The sequence below is a fragment of the Gymnogyps californianus genome, chromosome 7 (assembly GCF_018139145.2).
Source record: "Gymnogyps californianus isolate 813 chromosome 7, ASM1813914v2, whole genome shotgun sequence".
NCBI lineage: Eukaryota > Metazoa > Chordata > Aves > Accipitriformes > Cathartidae > Gymnogyps > Gymnogyps californianus.
Window position 1 is genome coordinate 14,801,688 of NC_059477.1, and position 14,029 is coordinate 14,815,716.

A 14,029-nucleotide genomic window follows, 5' to 3' on the forward strand; every position below is an offset into this window, starting at 1 on the left:
CCCAGGAGACCAAAACAAGGTGGACAGTGAGCTCACAGAGCAGGGAACTCTGAAGTCCAGCGGCAGAATGCACTGCGTGGCTGGAAAAGCTATCAGAGCTTGGTATCAGCTTCCCAGTGGTTTGCATTTATGGGGCTGCAGATTCTGCTTGGGGTCAGCTTGCTAGCTTGGTTGGTTGTACGTGAGCCATGCAGGTTACCCTTTCAAAATTAGCTCCTCATGCCACTGGAGTCTGATAAGAAAAAGGAAGTCATGCGAACTCAAGTGAAGTTAGAGTGCCAGCAGGCTGGGAAACAAATCTTCTGCTATTTCATTGGTTTGGAACAGTTCTCTTATTGCACTAGGTCTGTGTGTCTCCTCCTTTGTTTGAGAAAAGGGAAAAAAACCCCTGATTTTGAAAGTTTGCTTGTAACACTTGTCAGTTAATGTTAACAAGAGAAAGGTGAATAGAGGAAGTATTTCAAACTTATCTCCAAAAAGGACAGTCTTCTACCACCTCAAATCCTAACTTCCCAACACTGTGTTTATAGTTACTGTTTCTCATGTTCTTCCTTACTGATTTAGTTCCTGTGCAGCTACAGCAAAGACATCATACCCAAAATCCAGTGGTGCAAGAAGCAGCTTTTTGAATCACACTTCTTCAGATAGGGCCTTGTTGACTTGGATCGAACCTTCGTTTTTTGACATTTCTTCCAGGTTGCATCAAAAGGAGATGAAAAGTGAAAAATGCAAGACATTAGTTAGATATAACAGGAACAAAGCCATTGCCAAGGTCATAGTAAAGTAAAAGGCTCACACCGAGACAGTTTAACAAGTAACTTTTCCAAGGGGTAACAATTTAAGGAGTTTGGTTGCATGCTTTCTGTAGCATAGTATCAAGTATTGGTTTCCTTATGCAGTTTAAGATCATGCTGGCATACAGAATTCAATTATTTCTGTAGTACTTCAAGTGGTGCTCTAAATTTGTAGAAACTTTCAGCCCACAGTAACATGTGCGTCCACTAGGCCAAGAAAGCATGCATGTGCCTAAAGGGAATGAGTCAGAAGTGCCAGTACTGGAAACACATAAGCACACAGAGACTTGAGTTCTCAGAGCCAGTGCCCATCTCTGGCTATACCAGCATACCAGAATTTAGTTTACGTATTCCGGTGTCATGAAAAAGTGAGTGCCTCTGTGAGCTCTTACCACACTATTGACCATAACTGCTGTGAATCTTAGTGAGGTGCAAAATATAGCAAAGACATTGCATTCGAAGGAGACTGGACAGTTTTGTAAATTGTGTAATTAGAATTTAATGTTGACAGTGGATAGCAAGCTGGTTGGTGATATCCAGTCTCCTGCGATACCGATATCCTATGTCAAACAGCAAGACATTAGGAAGCAACAACAAAAGTTGGGTGCAACCTCCCCAGTATCTGGCTTTATGTGGGGCATCAAGCAAGGGGCTCATGCATTTAGTTTTAACATTGGGCATAGGCACCACTACCGCCACCAAACCGACATGCAAAAAATACAGAACAGGAATTCATAAATTCCCTAAAGCTACATACCAACCCCAGGATTTTCTGTTTTCTGCAGCCCTGCTAACTACTACCACTGCTACAATATTTATAAATATACTATACACAAGGTTTGCCTGGTGGTTTAAGAGGCTAATGGACGTATGCAAAGGCAACTTCTTTTTGAGAAGACCTCCAGAGACTGGTAATTCTTGGGCATCCTTTTGTTTTGTTTTGTTTTTTCCTTGGGTACCAGTGCCTACAATTTTGCAAGCTGAATGCTTAAGAATTGCTGGTTTCTGAAAGATCACTGTATTCATCTTTCAATCGTTTCCCCTCTAGGAGTACCGTACTAACGCTCCTTTTGAACTAGGCTGACATTACTTCAATATCTCAATCCATCCTCCTCTGTACTACAGGTAAATTTCAGATGAGCAAATTATTTTTTCAGGCCAACTTGCAGAACTGCATGATAGGAAGTATGACTATATTATAACTTGCTTAAATGCGAGTTAAAACCTGCTTTGCATCTGCTTGTCCTGCTGCTTTCAATGGGGAAAGGACACATCTGCTTCTCTTCCCCCTCTGCTCTGCTCTGCCCCCCTCCTTAAATACTGTCTAGCATACTTGAATTCAAACACTACCAATGAGCAACTAATTAGTGAGTCCCCTTAAATCATCAATGCATGCCAAAAATCCAGATGATGTAACTTGTCCTCCTACTCTAGGGAAAGTACCATATTCCAGTTTGCTTGAAGAGGACAAGTCATTAAAACATACACTGAATTACATTCTGTTACCCGAGCCTATTTTAATTAAAGAAATGGACTTTATAAGTCTTAGAACAAGGTACAGAGGACAGATGCTATGCTAGCTTCCCAGAAGAACTCTTGTAACAAAACTCTTTTGACTTTTATCCTATCAAATCTTTTCTAACCTGATCTCTACCAGTGTAGTATTCCAGTAAGGACCATTTGGTTGTACGACAGCTCAGCCAGCACCCATGCCATGGGGCAACAGGCAGAGTCTGCTGTGCCCTCACCATGCGTTCTGTGATCTGTCCAAACCATGTGTTTACTCATTCCCTAGTTTTATCCAGCAGAAATACACACTTCAAGGAATAAGATACTGACCAAACCACTGCCTGCCTTCACTTAGGATATTCTGCTAACAGTGTTGTATGAGAAAGAAACGTGTGAAGAACTAAAAGAACATTTAACATAAGAGTCTGAAATAGTCTCTGAAATACGGAACATCAGGTGCACTGTCAATAAGGGAACATAGTACACGTGCAAAACACTAACACGAGCCTGCCACATCTCTCTGCTGCGATCATAGCACTTCAGAGGTAGGCAGTCAGGTGTTACCCTGCAGGAATCGGAATTCTATTCTGATTCCCTGACCTGCTTTAACAACTTCATCCCGAATTACCAACCATTTTAATACTAAAATGAAGACAGTAGTCTTACTTAAATCAGCATATAAACAAGTCTCTCTTCCCCAAGAAAATTACAATAAAAAGAAAGGAAACTAGGCGAGTATCAGGTCCTGGACATTTGCACCTCTCTAGAGCTACGTATTATAGTAGTACAAGGTTCCTTTCAGTATGCTTCAGTAAAATGATAAGGCAGGGGGCAGAAGAGTCCTCTATGGAAGGACACACAGGAGAAAGATGCCGTTTCCTAGTTCTTTGTTGTTTTATGTGGAAGATCTTAGAACATTAACTTCTTTTTTGCATGTAATGTTTTAATGCCTCTAAATAATGAGGGTCAGCCTTTCAGTCTGTAATCCAACCAGAAAAAGTGTCTCTAACAAAACCAAAGTTACAGGTGATTGAATCAAAAAAAGCACACCATGCTACAGCACATCACTGCCTCTCTAACATGGTCACCTTTACAAAGAAAAAATATTTTAGAAAAGAAAAAAAGGCTGGATATATACCAAATACCTTGCTGCAATCCTCTACGGTTTTTTTGCAACTGATTAGGAATGTGGTTACATAATGCATTACTTGCAAATCTATGCCTTTGTCTGTGATCACATAAATACAAAGCTTTACTTAAGTATTTAAAGATTTATCCAAAACCAGTATTTTAACCACTTCAAATAGCTAATGTTTTCATAGGCATTCCTAAAGCATGGTTCAAATGCTGAAGAAAAGCTTAAATAAATAACCTGTTGCTACAAAACTGATTCAAATTCACAAAATGAGGGATTAAAATTAGCAGCTTAAAATAAGACATTGACCTGCCATTTATTCTAGTAGTTTGGAAAAAAGTGAGACAATATCTCACGTTTGATTCTAATGCTGATGTTTGTGTAGTGATGACTGTATTTAGGTCCACAATACATGCGTCACGGCAATGCTGGTAAGGGACTGAAACCTCCTTCCTCACAAAGTCGCCATTAGCATTCCACTGCCTTATCTTGCAGAAACTTCTGGGGTCTAAACGCATCTGCACAGACCAGTTAAAAACTTGGCACCTGTTAGTCTTTGGTCCATCCATTAATCTTCCATTAAAGGGACAGAAAACCCTGCAGCTCTTCAGCTAAGAAACAATTGCTGGAAATAGAATTGTGTCTACAATCAACTCTTCTCTGTCAGCCACTTTTGCATTCTGATATAACGAGAAGCAGCTTTTCATGTGCACCTCCACATCACTTTTACTAGCATTGTCTCTTAGCAGTGTTGTTTTGTTACCAAAAATTGCTTTAATACTGTTAAAGTCAGCAACAAAAGCATTTAATTGGCTTATATTACTGCCATAGCTTTGCAAAAGTGAATATATGCTAGGGAAAAAAGTGAGCGTAGGCCCCTGAGACTGTGACTGCAGCCAATGCACAGAAGAACTACTCTAATGGTAAAAATGTCCTTCCTATATCGGTCCATATATTAACCACTGTATACTGAAATCTTGCACAGACTTGCTACATCAAAATGGATTTCACATTTCATGAATGCTGTACTTCTGTACATTACCCAGCAAAGTTCATGTAGAAATATGTAGGACTCCCTTACTGCAGTCTAAACACCAACAGCTTTGAAAGTACTACGCAAGGCTCAGCTGAAGTAAAATCTACTTCTCAGCAAGGTTTCCACCCACAGCCTTTAACTCTAAGCCACCTGAAATGTGGAATGAGGCTCTATGCCCCCTAAAGTTGTCAGTTAACTTTTTCCTTTCCTATTCTATCCATATATTAACTTGATTAGAAAAATTAACCTAGGATTCACTCTTGAAACTGGAAGTTTTTTTTTTTTTTTTACTTTGTTTCTCCAAACTTGCATCAAGCCTTCTTTGACACTTCCCCTCCAACCCCCACCCACCACCACCTCAGTTCATGAACAAAGTTTGCTTAGTTGCAGCTTACGTTTGATATGGACTTGACACCACAGTACCGTATGTTCATATGAACATCTGATAACCTGTGAAACAGAAATCACATCTCCCAGTTTGTAAAGCATTAGCTACCTTCTCTCATATTTGCAGAGACTAAACATATGACTTGCTTAAAAAAGAAAAGTTAAAATCCTCTTTGTTATCCTCATCTGTCTCTCCAGATATATCTGAAGCAAAGTATCAGAGGGTCTACATGTGCTAGCCCCATTTTGTATACAAGCTGAAAAGCCTTTTCAGTTCCCCTCTGACCCCCAGAAGAAACATGCACTTCAAGCTGTGAGCTAGGCCAGGCCAGTGTATTTGAGGTTCTGCTACAGAATAAACATTTGTATCTTGCTCCTTTGAGAGTAAGAGCTTCAAGAGACATTTCCAATACAGATCCTCTATAGGGATAACAAGCTTCTACAGCTGGGCAAACAAATGATACCAGGGTGCAAAGCTGAACACTTGTGAGAGTAGTTTGAGAGATGTGGAACACAAAGGAGAAACAAACAATCAATTAAATACTGTATTGTTTCAGACAGGGAGGGATTCTTCTAAAGATCTGTGTTCATGTGAGCGCTCAAGTGTAGCTGTCCCCAGTCAGCAGCCAGACTGCTCACACAGCTGCTAGCAGGTGCTGCAGCACTGATGCAAAAGAGCAAGGGTTGTTACGGCACAAGACAGCTTAAAAAGATTCAGAGGAAGAAACTGCCTAAAGTTTTTATATTTTAAGGATTTGTACTGTGTTTTCAACAAGTTACCTTCTGCAATACAAACGTATTATTTAGGGATGAGTACTCTGTGTCTGGAAACTATATGAATTGCTAAGTAACAGACATGTCTCTGACAGCAGAAAACTGGTCCAAAAGTATAATCTGACATTTATTTTTTCCAACAAAATCTAGCTTGGTTAATTCCTATGGGAACTTGCAATATCAGTGTTTCTAATACTATCTCTTTAAATGTGCGTGCATTGTTTTTCTCAATAAATCAAAAATTTTAACAGACATGTTAATGCAAGCCTTGCAGAAAATTTGGCTGTATTTATTTAAAAAGTTAATAGCAGTGAAGTGCAGGGGGAAAAAAAAACCTCAGTTCTGCAACTAACTGAAATTTTTATGTATTGTTTATACGCTTTATTTAAGTTAAAAGACAACTCTCTCCTATAATTCTGCATCTAGCAGGATACGGTAGAAAAAATGTAAATGTACTTGTATTAGTTAATGCTATAGAATGTGTCCAAGTATTACAGAGTCTGTAATAGGCCTTTACACAGAAGAAATCTGTCAATCCATCAAATGAAAAGAATCCCAATTCTTTCTTGTGTTACCACCACATACATGGGAATCCATGTCTGTCACTGCATATTCTAAAATACATACCTCAGTTGAATTTCTGCCTTTGAACATAGATTTCATGAAACAACAAATAAAAAATGCATAAATACTAAATTATTTTACTGTTTATAAAAACGGCAAATACAAATCTCAGCCATATGAGACACAATGCAAAAGATACAGGACCGTATTAGAACTACATTGTTTAGAGCTGCCCTGTAGTAACTTATAAATACTGGAGGCTGACCTAGGGGTATTTATTGTACAAATAAGTGGATTTAATTTATTTAACTGAGAAGAAGCTGTAAGAAAAAAAAAAAGATACAGCAGCTCAAGGTAAGTCTATCAGCAGGAATTAAAAAGGCTTATGAAGATCATACACCCATGTTTGAATACGGATGTTTTGATACATTTTGTATTTAATCTTTTCTTACTAAAGCAAATGAGGAGCACTGACTCCAAAAGGAGCACTTTGAATTATTATAAAAACCTGATTGAGGAATTATGGCTTATTGCTGTACCATGGCTTAACCTTGATTCATGTTATTGAAAAGAAATTGCAACTTGAATACCATGAGAAATTACTTGTTCTTGTGCTTAACACTTCCATGATTTGTAAGGTTATAAACATTGATTCTAAACTTAGATCCTTTTCACCAAATATGGACCATGCATGTAGGTAGACTTGACACTACAAAAAAAAGGCAAGAATTAAATACCTTTGTACAAGACACTCTCTTTGCTTTAACGGTCACAAACAGAATGACTAGTATGTTACTCTTCATAGTTATAAAACACATTGAACTAGAATTGGGTGAGAAATGTTTTCATCTTTCAGGAGACAGTTTAAGATTTCAAAATGTTCTCTCTAAACCTGAATTTTTTTAAAAAATTGTGAATTGATAATAATAATAATAAAAAAAAAATCAGTAACCACAAACAAAAGTTAGCTCTGGTACTTCTGAGTCAACTGTGTTAACACATTTGTTACTGAAAACTACTCTGCTACTGCCACCACTTACCATTTACACGTGAAGTCTTTAATTATAAGAAAGTTTATCAGTTTGAAAGTACTACTGCATTCAAAATAAACACTCCTCAGGACATGTATCTTTTGGGGTTTTTAACCACTGTAGTCAGCTTCTGAGAACAACGCTACTAACTGGAGGTGAAAAAAAGACCTTGCTCCCTAAGTGTTAAGGTGAACTCATGAAAGTTAAATTCAATCTTCTATTGTTCTTCAACTTTGCACCCTGATGACATCTGCTAGTTTCAAATCCATTTCCTCCTCTTGTTCAATGCATGCATAACCCTTTCTCTTTAAAGCAGTTTGTTATAGGGTGGGGTGGGGGAGTTAACTTAGAAATCTTGTAGCAGGAACTCAAAATTTAGTGATGTAAGCAAGAAATAGAAATGCCATAGCCACTGAAGAGAAGACATGCGGCATTGCTTACTTAAAGCCCCATCCTGTCCCCCCAAGGACAATAGCTGCTACCAGGATGGCACCAGCGATGGAGCCTATTATAAGATTGGTGGCACTAGGACCTGTGATAAAGGATTATGGTAAGACAGACATAAGAACCAACCACTTTATTCACATTAAGTGAAGCAACTGAAGGGTAGTCAAACAATTCAAGGAATATAGACAGCACACAAGGTGATGTCTCGAGACAATTTCAGCAAGCCCAACTTACTTTTATTTAAAGCTGTTGGTCTCTGCATTGTGCTATGTTGACTTCTACCATAGATAAAAACCTAGTACTAGACAGTAAATTCCACTGTGACTTACTTCATTATCTAGTGAATGAACTGTCAGCTAAGATATTTGTGAATAATTCCTTAACTTAAAGGAAAAGTATGAATGCTGTATGTTTATGACTACAGCAAATGAGAAGGGGGAAAAAAAAAAATCAAAAAGCCTAACTTCTTTCATGGAGATCCTGAAAGGTGGTAGATATTTTAATTTGAGCTGACAGCATCCAGCACCACTTGCTAATCAGAGTCCAGACTCCCTACAGTTACGTCAATGCTAAATTTACAAACAATTGTTTGACAAAAGCAAAGGATTATATAATGAGGAACAAAAGCTGAAATAAAAGCTGTATTCCCATTAAGCTTTCCAAACATCAAAGCATCTCTTCATTATCCTCAAGAAGCTACTTAACAACAAAGTGAGGAAGGGTGGAGCAACAAAAAGAAGCAGCACAAAATATGTTTGTGCGATTTTCTGAAGAGGGCAAGAGAACACCTAAACAAGATATTCATAATTGACCCTTAAGTGCTCTGTTTACACAGGGTGGAGGAAAACTGACAATAGGCTTGAGTAACATTTTAATTGCTCTGTACAAAAATTGCCTATTGAGCAGTCTTTGATGTAAAGCTAACTGCATCTGAGCTCAAGGCAAAATGAAACCAACCCAACAGTTCTTTTGCAGCACACTTCTTGTTTAAACATTTACATATTCAGGAATAGCCTTCAAAAACAGTTCTTACTTCCTATCCCAGTCTCCCCAAACCAACACTTCTAACACAGCAATTGAAATTTTCCTGTTTTAAATGTTTTGAAACTGAGTTTGGAAAACTGCCAGACAGCTAACATAAGGAAGAAAAAGGAGCAGCCAGAGATCAGCAAAGGAAAGAGCAAGGGCAGCTGCAACAACTGAAAGTTTTAAGCTGTTAGGTCGGTATCACAAAACCTTCGGCCCAGTCCCAAACACTACAGTAAGTACGTACCCTAGGTTTTAAAATTTACTGCAGTGACCTAACTTCACTGCATCCATTACATGTTTCCCATATCAGTGCTTCTGGAGATCAGATTAGCTAAAAGAAAACCAAGTTTTAAAAATTGCTTCCTGCAATTCCTACACAAAGAGTATTCAGGAATATGAACAAAAGACTTGGACTGAAAAGAAATATAGTGAGCTTTACAGATATGAGCAGTGCACAAATTTGACAACAATAATTAAAAGGTAATTTTTCACAATTTGGAAGAACATATCTTATTTGGACTTACCTTTAAAGCCACACCTGGCTCAAATCAACAGGAGTGAGCATGGTGGAGGGTAAATGAATGCCATTCCACAGGCATTATATTCCCAATTAAGGCTTGCTTTCAACAGCAGCCTAATGAGGTACTGTATCTGACTCAGATCTATGGCTTACTCTGGATTTTATCAAATGATTGCACACCACAAAAGACTGAAAACACAGCATGTAATTTATCTGTAATAAATTTTAGAAGCCTTGAAAAATTCTAAAGCTGATTTCTTTCTAGCCATAGAATGCTATCTTCCCACAAAAGAGGTACAATGATTAACTGATCGTAACATAGTCATAACTTAGATAAGGAAGTACCAAATTGCTGCTTTTTTACACCCCTCTTCTTACTATGTTCCCTGGTTGTTAAATGTTTGGGGAGGGGGTGGGGGGAATCTATTTCATAGTGCACATCCATTCAACAAACAGCAGTTTGTTCTTTCAATACAGAAGATCAATATTGGTTTTATTTACTATAAATATGGAAGAATTCAATCAAAATTTAAACAGAAGAGGATAATATACAAAACAATTACGTTCAGTTAAAAGTTACTAAAATTATGTTAAATAATAAATGGGTCCTGATAAAACCACTTTTTGGATCTGAGCCAATTTTATAAAGTGTCAGTGACTAAAGAAGTGATGTTTGTTTTTAACACAAAAAAACCCCTGAAAATCAAATGCCTGTGAGAATTAGGCTATCCGCTAGAGAGAGCCTAAGAGCAGAGTAAATGATAGGCGGCTGCGGATAAAGGCATGTCCATTGCTCTGGAAAAATTTTAAAACCCTTTCACAGTATGCTGGGAGTGGCATTTCCTATGAATGCAGAGAAACAGCTATTTTTCCTAGTAAGGAAACTGAAAAGGCTACATTCAAGGTAAGATTTCACTGATAATCAACAAGACTATAATCTCATTTCTGACTTCAATATAAAAACAAAGCTAGTGGAATACTTATGATTATGAAACAGCAACCACTTGTTTACCAGAACGGAGTCCTCCAATTAATGAATTCCAGTTTCAAAATACAGAGATTTAAGAGGATTATTGGTAAGCCATTTGAAGACCATAACAGGCTGTGCACGTAAAAGTGCTTACAATGGGACTACTGTTACATGTTATTCCTTTACCTTAAGGATGTATGCCTTATGTTTTATTAAGCATTATCATGGAAATTGTATTATTAATAAACCAGAATTTTGCTACCAGGATGAAGCCCACTTTGCATCAGGTCATTTTAGTTAGTGACATTTATGAAGAAAAGTATAAATCAGTATGTTTCAGCTAAATAAGCCTCTCTAGTAACTGGACTCAGATGCTTGACATGCAAACCGAGTAAGAGGAAGGTTTTAACAACCACCGTACTGTGGGGTCATTTTCCATCCAGACTATCACAAGATGCAACACTTCTGGTATACTTGTTCTTTCTGCCATACTACTGCTATAACCTGCAGACACAGGTTTATCAGGAGGAAGCTCTTGCAACTAACTGCACTGTAACCGCCTGGCACACCACCCTTTCCTGCAAGGTGCTATCTATCTGCTTTGGCATGGCTATTGTATCATCTCTAGTGATCTTTTAGGACCCCGATACAAATCCAACTGAAGGTGTTAAAACAGAACACACCTGTAATTTCAGTGGACTTCACTCTATTCCCTAAATCTTCATCATCAGCAGCTAGATTCTACAAAAATTAATATACATTGCTTTGAAACTCTGCTAGTTGTAGAAGAGGCAAGTTTACTGCATCTTGTCCTGCAGGTAACAACACTCTGTGGTGGTTTGGTATTTTTTTTCTTGCCTGCCACTTTGCCAGCCAAATCCTCTGGTTTAAGTTATCAAAGCTAAGTATCCATTTTAGGATGATATCTGGAAAAAAATGTACTCCGCCATTTTGTCCCCCATGATTACTAAAATAAATTCATAAAGCATTAAGAAACTAAAGTTATTTCAGCACTTTGAAGAAAAGTTTGCAATTTGCAAGTGAAGTGGCAAGGAAGAAGGAAGAAGGGCAGGACCTGGCATCAGGTTGTGATGAACACAACCTCCCCCTGCAGCCATTGATGGTAACAGCCACCAGGGCCTGAAGGGCATTAGGAACAGAGAGGGTATCTGTGTTCCCCATGTGCTTTCTTTAAACCAAGCAACAAAAAGTAGCAGCGGCGTGCCTTGAATGTACATTTGTATCTGAAGGAACCGGAGAACAGAGAAAAGACTGATGGGATCCAGGAAAGAAGAACGGATAGAAACAAAAAGAAGAATGAGTCAGGTAGTGAGTGACAAGAGGAGAGGAAAGATGAAGAAAAGCTGGAATTAGAGCAGAAGGATACAGCAGCAAGAACAAATGGTCAGGGACATTGGTCAGAGCTGAGTGGATTGAGACAGCAGGTAAGGGAAGATAAAACCAGAAGGGTACAAGGCAGAATGTAAGCAAAAGGCAAATGGTCCTCACCCTGTAGGCAAATAAATATTTTGCTCCAGAATCTGGGTCCCAAACCTCTACAACCTTCACAGTCTTCAGTTTTTAGCAAACAGCTGTAAAAGCCACCAGTAAAACACAGATGCGACCTTTCTCAAGCAGAGGATCTATTACCTTCTTCCTTCTATTTGTTTTTCTATTAGTTGTTCTCTGTGAGCGCAAAGGTCTCTACTCTTCTGAGAATCTAAGATGAGTTTCATGTAACAGTCCAGTTCAGCAAAAGCTGAAAAGGTTATATCCAGGGCTGCAAACTCAGACATGCAAAATGCTGCCTACCAGAAGACTGCCTGGGCAGCCTTAATTAGAACTGTACATGAATGCTTTTTCACACAGCCTGATTAGAAAACACGGACTGTCTTGTTATGATTTCCCCTTCAGAGAGATGGCACTGTCACACACAGAGGTGATACACAGTATTAGAAACACAGTGTAAGTTGGAAATCTCAGAAGAGCAGAATAACAGCAATTTATTCTGTAGTTTGCACAGTGAATGCAGAATGAAGAGAGTTCTTATATGGGCATTTTTATATGTGTATATATACATATACACACACATGTGTATATAAATCATAGCCACTGTTAAAATTGAGGTAGTGGGCTAACACTTAAGATTACAGTTTCCTAAAACTATGAAAAAACAATAAAAATTGCTCATACATATTCTTTATATATGAATTCTATACTTCAGCATTCTACTGCCTTGAGGTAACAGAATCCTAGCAACGGAACATTGAGAAGCTTTACTGTAAAACTAGCCGTCTATACTATTATCATCAGCTTTCATCTTCTTAGCTAGATCGTGTGACCTATTACTAGACTGAAAGCCCCATAGATTGTAATAAACAATTTCTGCATTTTATGAAATAGTCCACGTTAGTCTATTTTGCAAAATAATCACAAACTTCCACTTTTTCCCATTATTTTTATAATTTGGTGTAATGGAAACATTTAGACATTTAATTTTACTGTGACAATGTAGAAATTCACAAACTTATTGTTTTATGCCCCACATTATCCCAGACAGGAGAAGGTTCAACACTGCATGAGCAAACCACATGACACAGACACAGTCCAATCACATGACAAATACGGTCACCACATGACAAAGCTAACGGGGTAATACACAGAGGGCTCGGGTGCATACGGTTACCTCACACACTAGGCACCAAACATAAAACTCAAACTAAAAAAATGCTTACTCTATTCCCCACCCTGTGCCTCCAAAAATCACCCCCAAGGCCAGAATGGTCCCTGCCACTGCACCTATTAGCCTGTTAGTGGCCATGCTCACTGTGTGGAGGGAAAAGGGAAGATTTTTTAAGGAAATGATCACATATATGTCTGAAATGAAAACATGAAATAATTCCTCAAAGGAATATTTTACGCTATAATCCATCGTCAGATATACAATTCAAACCTCCTAATAAACCTTTATTTACCAAATACTGTAGCTTTAAAAATTCTGAAATGAGCCATATTTGCTTTTCTTTGAATGCTTACAAATATTTCAATGAGAAGTTTTCCTGTAAGACTATTCCTTTTAGCTTGTGAGTTTATTTACTTAAAAAGGGAACATCCTCAACCTACTGCTTATTTAAAACAGCAAAAATGTAAATAAATTACCAATAAGAAAACTTCCTTTTGATCACCAGAAACTTACTGTATCCATAATATAACTAAGCAAATGAAAACTGTTTGTTTGGAAACAGTTCTATTGCAGGAAAAGAAAAAAAAAACACCAACTTTTTAATTAATTCCTTTACTAGTTAGTAATATTTTCCTTTGTTACTGCATTTATCAATAGCACTCTCTTAAAAGGAAAAACCTACCCTAGAAATGTGCTTCAGGTAACACCCTGGAAATTTCAATATGTTCAGATAGTCTCCTAAGACACTGAGGCCTTAGTTTTTGTTTTTTAAGGGAACTCTTTTGAGAAAAAACATCTATACATTTCCTATGTTAAAGATTAAAAGCTTGACAGATTCATTGAGTCATAACAGACCACAAACAAGCAGCTGAATTCCCTGTCTAATGGGAACTTTTCCAAGGGACAAAAACTACAGTCTTCATGCTGAATAAAGTTTCTTTTGAAATGGTTTCATAATTTTTTCCTGTTTCATAAATATACACAAACATACACACACACACACACTTGAGACATAAGTTTTATATTAAAAAAACCCAAACAAACACTATTCCACTAGTCAACCAAAGGCCTAATTCTGCAAATGAAATTGCAAAGGAAGAATCTTGTGTGCATGTGGAGTCCTACTGATTTCAAAACTACTAGCCAACCC

The 14,029-nt window shown here is 37.8% G+C and overlaps 1 protein-coding gene across 2 annotated transcripts in view; it reads right to left on the reverse strand.

Annotated features, from left to right (window-relative positions):
- Nucleotides 1-569: 569 nt before the first annotated feature.
- ADAM23 (ADAM metallopeptidase domain 23) overlaps nt 570-14,029 on the reverse strand; it is a 78,839-nt gene continuing 65,379 nt past the window's right edge. The window contains exon 25 of one of the 2 annotated variants that reach the window (XM_050899897.1): nt 570-689. In XM_050899897.1, the coding sequence (XP_050755854.1) occupies nt 631-689 (59 nt within the window). In that variant the 3' untranslated portion in view covers nt 570-630. Of the gene's footprint in view, nt 690-7,667; nt 7,763-14,029 lie in introns of those variants that run through there. The other variant, XM_050899896.1, reaches the window with a different exon arrangement.